The sequence below is a fragment of the Cydia fagiglandana genome, chromosome 12, assembly GCF_963556715.1.
Source record: "Cydia fagiglandana chromosome 12, ilCydFagi1.1, whole genome shotgun sequence".
NCBI lineage: Eukaryota > Metazoa > Arthropoda > Insecta > Lepidoptera > Tortricidae > Cydia > Cydia fagiglandana.
This window is the reverse complement of record NC_085943.1, coordinates 15,523,899-15,529,249: the sequence shown is the minus strand read 5'-3', so window position 1 is coordinate 15,529,249 and position 5,351 is coordinate 15,523,899. Positions and strand designations below refer to the sequence as shown.

The window sequence follows — 5,351 nt, the reverse complement described above, 5'->3', positions numbered from 1 at the left end:
TTTTAAAATTATAACCTTTTGACCGCACCATGTAAAAGTAAAAAAATTTACTCTTTTTTTGTAAGTAATGTAATGTAATGTAAACAGTGTATGATAACTTATTTCCGTTCCTCCGACCCCTATTCGACAAGCGACGTTTGACGTATCGTGTTGATCTTCCGTTGATGTGGGAAAAATCATAAGTCCTCGAATACGTACAATGTCAAAATTTGACATTAACAATCCACAGTTAGAGTGACAAGTAAACCAAACCGAATCACCCTTAGTTTAGAGTTGAGTTTTGGTTGTACCAAATGATATTATCCACCGTTGATGGAATCAACACTCAGTATGCAATAAAATCAACTGTTGATTTGAAGTGGATGCGAAATCTGACAGTTGTACATGTCGAATTTGGCCCCTGGTTGATCAAAAGCAAGGTAATAATCGCATCAGAATGTAATAATATATTTTATTCATAAAAAAAAACCTTTAATGTGCAACTGAATTGACACCATGCACGGGGTCCAATTAAAACGAAAAATCGAGACAACTTTTGAGGAAATTTCAATCGTTCAACATTTCTTTGATGTGGGTTTTGTGGTCTGTGTGCACCTGTTGCCGCAATTCTGTTAGTTGGCGATAAATGTTCCGTCTGTGTTATAGCATCGGATATCCTCTTGATAGCCTACCAAAGCCTCAGGCCTCAAGCCTCTTGTTAGCCTAACGAGCTAACTTGACTATTAAGAGTGGCTTCATATACAAATAGACAAAGAACTGGTCAACGTCAAAGGTTGAAGTACACATATATAAAATCTCTTCACTAGACCAACGCGTCAACGTGTATAAGCATTTAACAGATGAAACCCAATACCTCGCAATGTTACGATGCAATGTGTGTGCAATGTTGGCAATGTGAGCAGTTACAGCTGGGTTTTCTCGCACTTATGGCTAGTCCACAATGAGGAATGGCACATGAACTTTGAGATTCTGATCCTGATTGTATAATGTCCTGAATTTATGATATTACTAGCAGGGTAAATTCTGCCATGCTACAGAAAAACAGCATAATTTGGCACGGGAAATATGTAATAAATAAATCTTTCTCTCTCTTACTTTCTTACATGTGTTTTGTCTTGTTATGTTTCTATTCTGTGCTGTTTCTGTTTTAAGTTTTTAATTTTGGGTTCCCTGAATACCAGCGCCGTGTCTTACAGACACTGCTTATGCTGAGCGGTATCCTAGTTATGTGATGTACGTGTCTTTATGAAAATTTGTTGTTGTAATGCATATTTTTACGCCAAATAAATATTTTCTACTTCTAATACAAGTATGTTGCGCTGTTTTGCAAGGGTGGAATTAAATATTTAGAATGCAGAGATGCACTGCGAGTAATTACAAATGAATTCGAATACCCAGGGACTATTAGCACAGAATAAATAATAGTACTAAGTACAGAAGACTCACTCTCTAACAAAACGCGTCTGTTACGATCAGCACAGATATCGCCGCTAGGTGGCGACAGCGCCACGCGCAGCTTATGGCAAACCCCAAAATTGGGGCCGAACGGATGTACTTTTAGCTACCTGTAGCAAAGCGACGAAATCGCGGAGTGAGACACGCAACGCCAGCCATGAGTTTCAAATTCAATTGACTTAATCAATACTCCCTGCCACTCGGAGGGGTAAAGGTTGATTCTCAATTTACAGATCAGGATAATGTACTACAAATTGAAAGCGAAATCAGACGCCATGGTAATCGAGCTGAAGACTTGTGACATGATCAACATGAAGTGGGCGAAGGATTGGGTGGAGAAATACTCGAACATGACTACCGATACCTGCCCTGTGAAAACGGTTAGTGTCTGTTTATTGGGTTTGGAGTGAAATTCTACCAGGATTGAATAGAGTAAAGCATTATTTGTGCAGACAGAAAAACTGAATATATATATTCAATTGTTCAAGTAGACTAACAAAATAAAAAAACACACAAAATAAAATACTCGCCAGCTCATGGCATAAGGCTTACAACCTGTTAGGTTTATAAGTTCCAACACCTACCCTTAAACCGAACTGTTTAAACCGTGATTAGAAGCACAATTAAAATGTTTGTCCTTGGTTAGAGGCTTTGTCAAAACATCCGCACAGAGGATGGTTTACAACCTGTTAGGTTTATAAGTTCCAACAGTATTCATATTGACTAAAATAGGCGTTGGCGGGAGGGTTGAGGTGAACATAACACACAGCTACAGGTATATAGGAAATACTAAATATAGGAAGTGAACGATTGACTGAATGTTGTTGTTGATAGTTGATACTTTTATAACTTAAATTGTATGGGTTTGGTATAGTTAGTTGTCTTTAGTTATACATACTATTTACACCCTAATTGAGACGTGTCGTGAGTTATTGCTTCCAAATTATATATACTACCGCATATATCACTTGTCTTGTAATTTAGTAAAATGTTAACATATTTCAGGGGTCCTATCGATTCTCCGGATTCGAACTGCCGCCGAAAAACTTCCCACTACTCGTCCTAGCCGACATGAATAGCGATTACGAATCCATATTTCTGGCATATGTCACTAAAACTAAGGAGCCTATTATTGAGCTCAGCGTAGGCTTGAGCTATAAATCTATTCCTAAGTTTAAACGAAACAAAAGTTTTTATGAAAAGCTGTAAACATTTTGCTGGTGGAAAGGCAAAATCATATAAAGCAACATTTCGTGAATTTAATGTTTTTTTTTATCATAACTTTTTTCTAGCTTAAGTATTTAGAGGTGTCTAAGGGTAAGAGATTATATAAGCTTTCAAAATGAAATAATATTGCATGCAGGCCCGAAGTCGGACTGTTGTAGTAACTAACGTGAGTCATTCTTAATAGTCTAAATTCTTAACTTCTTTACCTAAACTTCAAATGAAGTTAAGATATTTGCGAATTTAACCGACGATACGATATTATTCTGTATTATTATAAACGGCTTAAAGCTTGTGACGTCATACAGTTTATGACGAATTTTACGTTTAAAACTAACAATAGACAGATCCTATTCGACACGTCAGAGTGATCGATATTGTGGCGTGGCGGTTCAGCGAGGAAACGCCGCCAGCGTCATGGGTACCATGCCACAGGCGGACCTACTAGAGGGGGTATTCTTTTTATAATTAGGTTTTTAGGGTTCCGTACCCAAAGTGTAAAACGGGACCCTATTACTAAGACTTCGCTGTCCGTCCGTCCGTCCGTCTGTCTGTCACCTGGCCCCAATTTCACCACCGTGACAGGTGCGACAATTGTATCAAAATATGACATATGTAGAGTTATCGGTTTCACCACGATGACAGGTGCGACAATTGTAGAATACAATTGTCACGTCAAAACATATAGGGAAAAACGTATCAAATACTATAAATAAATTAGCGAGAGCTTGGACTGGCATATGTAGTGGTAATCTAACTGTATAGGCGTTCTAAATTTTAATTTTCCGTTTTCTCGTACTATAAGCATAAAAAGAGGTTTGTTTTTCATTGGTGTAAATATGAGAAAACAATGTCAGTGTCAAATTCTGAATATTGAGTGCTTGTTTTTATTTCAAATACCTTATTTATTTTCATGCTAACGGTAACGCCACTACATATATTTGCCATTCCACGCTCTCGCTAATTTATCTATTGAATTGTTTAACTCAAACATGAATAAGTTTTTTTTTCATACCTATATTGTGTCCTATATAATAGCTATTTATGTAACAAGTGCGGAAAGTAGGTGATTTCCGATGAGTGGCATGTTATTCACGAGCGAACGAAGTGAGCGAGTGTATAATACGACACGAGGCGGAAATCATCTTTCCGCGCGTGTAACATACAAGATTTTACTATGCATCGTTCGAGTAAATAAAAAAAAATAGGTACTACGACAAAATACTTTAATTTTTAAAATTAAATTACAATTATCTTAATCTCTCCGTCATTTTCACTCTGATATTTACAGTTATACTTATGCTTGCAAGTTCTTCTCTTCATAAAGCTCTCGTTTTTTCGAAAATCAATACAACCTAAAAACAAAAACACAAAACTCGTAACTCATATCGTATGACCACTAACAATTGCCCGCCATGTAGATAAAATTAAGGGTAATTTACGTTACCTTCGTTACCGTACTTATAATCTGGCGCCTCATTTGCAAACTTCCATATAATATAGTTCGCTATTAGAACTTATGACTTGTTTGGTCAAAAACATCATTTTGTCATTATAGAAACAGGATTAACCTTGAATAGTTTTTAAAATGATGTCATTTACACTTTATTATGATTACGAGTAGTTTGTTAATATACGCAAGAATGACATTTTTCGAAATCGATCCAGCTTTCACGCGAGTAGAGGGCTAACATCACTAAACTTGAACTCGATACTTAATTTTATTACAAATAAAACACTGATTAAAAATTTCTTAATGGCGGGTATTTTTTTCTTAAACACATGCACGCGCCACGCTTAATGATGCTTCTAGACGGGCAATATTTTCACTGCAATATGTGGCCGGCAACTATTTGCATCTTTCTCTAACATTTGAGTAAGAAAGGGACTCAAACAGTTGCCGACCACATAATTGACATAATGCAGTGAAAATATGGCCCGTCTAAGAAGCCTCATTACGTGTAGATACGTACTGCGCATGTGTAATACTCGGCCATGTTTTTTTTTTCGCACTGTGCAGGCTAAGGCAATATTTACGTTCTCCCAAGCATATTAAAAATTGTTTTTAAAATAATATTACATATTTATAAAATTTAACGAATAACAGTAATAACACAAGGAATTATATTAATTTTGAAATATCTTAAATATGAGTGAAAATTCTCTTTTTTACTTTTAAGTTAAACTATTCTCACGTAGTAAATACTCTTTGTGTTGGGCTGATATTGGGGTTAAACATAAAAAAAAACTGAAAAGTAAAATGCACAGGTGCACAATCGTGCAGAAAAGTGCTTCTTTCCGCACGATTTGAGTCCATAGAAAACGCTGTTTTCGAGAACATGCATTGTAAAAAATATTTCATTCACAAATATTTCAGTAGGTAACACACCACGTAAACCGCGTCCAAACCGCGGCTTCCGTATAGAAGGGATACTTTTTATTGGCTGAATGTAAATAAATGCCTTTGCTCTCTTTTTCATAAAACCAATTTAAAACTATTAAGTCCATTCCCGCCATTAAGTAATTTTCTTCGTGAAACTAGCATTTCTTGTGTGCGTATGTTAGTATTTTTATTTCATAAATATTGGTGCAATATGGATACTGCAAGAAAGATGACTATCTTAAAATTGATTTCCGACAGTAAATCCGTGTTTGGTAAATTTGATAACAAA

General features: G+C 36.0%; 1 protein-coding gene across 1 annotated transcript; it reads left to right on the top strand.

Annotated features, from left to right (window-relative positions):
• The first annotated feature begins 1,650 nt into the window (after positions 1-1,650).
• LOC134669299 (uncharacterized) lies at positions 1,651-2,664 on the top strand. The gene is made up of 2 exons (XM_063526802.1): positions 1,651-1,835; positions 2,461-2,664. Exons 1-2 carry the CDS (start codon positions 1,698-1,700, stop codon positions 2,662-2,664), a joined length of 342 nt encoding a protein of 113 aa, XP_063382872.1. The 5' UTR covers positions 1,651-1,697.
• Positions 2,665-5,351: the final 2,687 nt, after the last annotated feature.

Excerpts from the sequence above, each read along its gene's own strand:
- LOC134669299 (XM_063526802.1), top strand. The coding sequence starts at position 1,698 with ATGTACTACAAATTGAAAGCGAAATCAGACGCCATGGTAATCGAGCTG. Across the intron at positions 1,836-2,460 it reads ATACCTGCCCTGTGAAAACG|GGGTCCTATCGATTCTCCGG; the intron begins GTTAGTGTCTGT and ends AACATATTTCAG.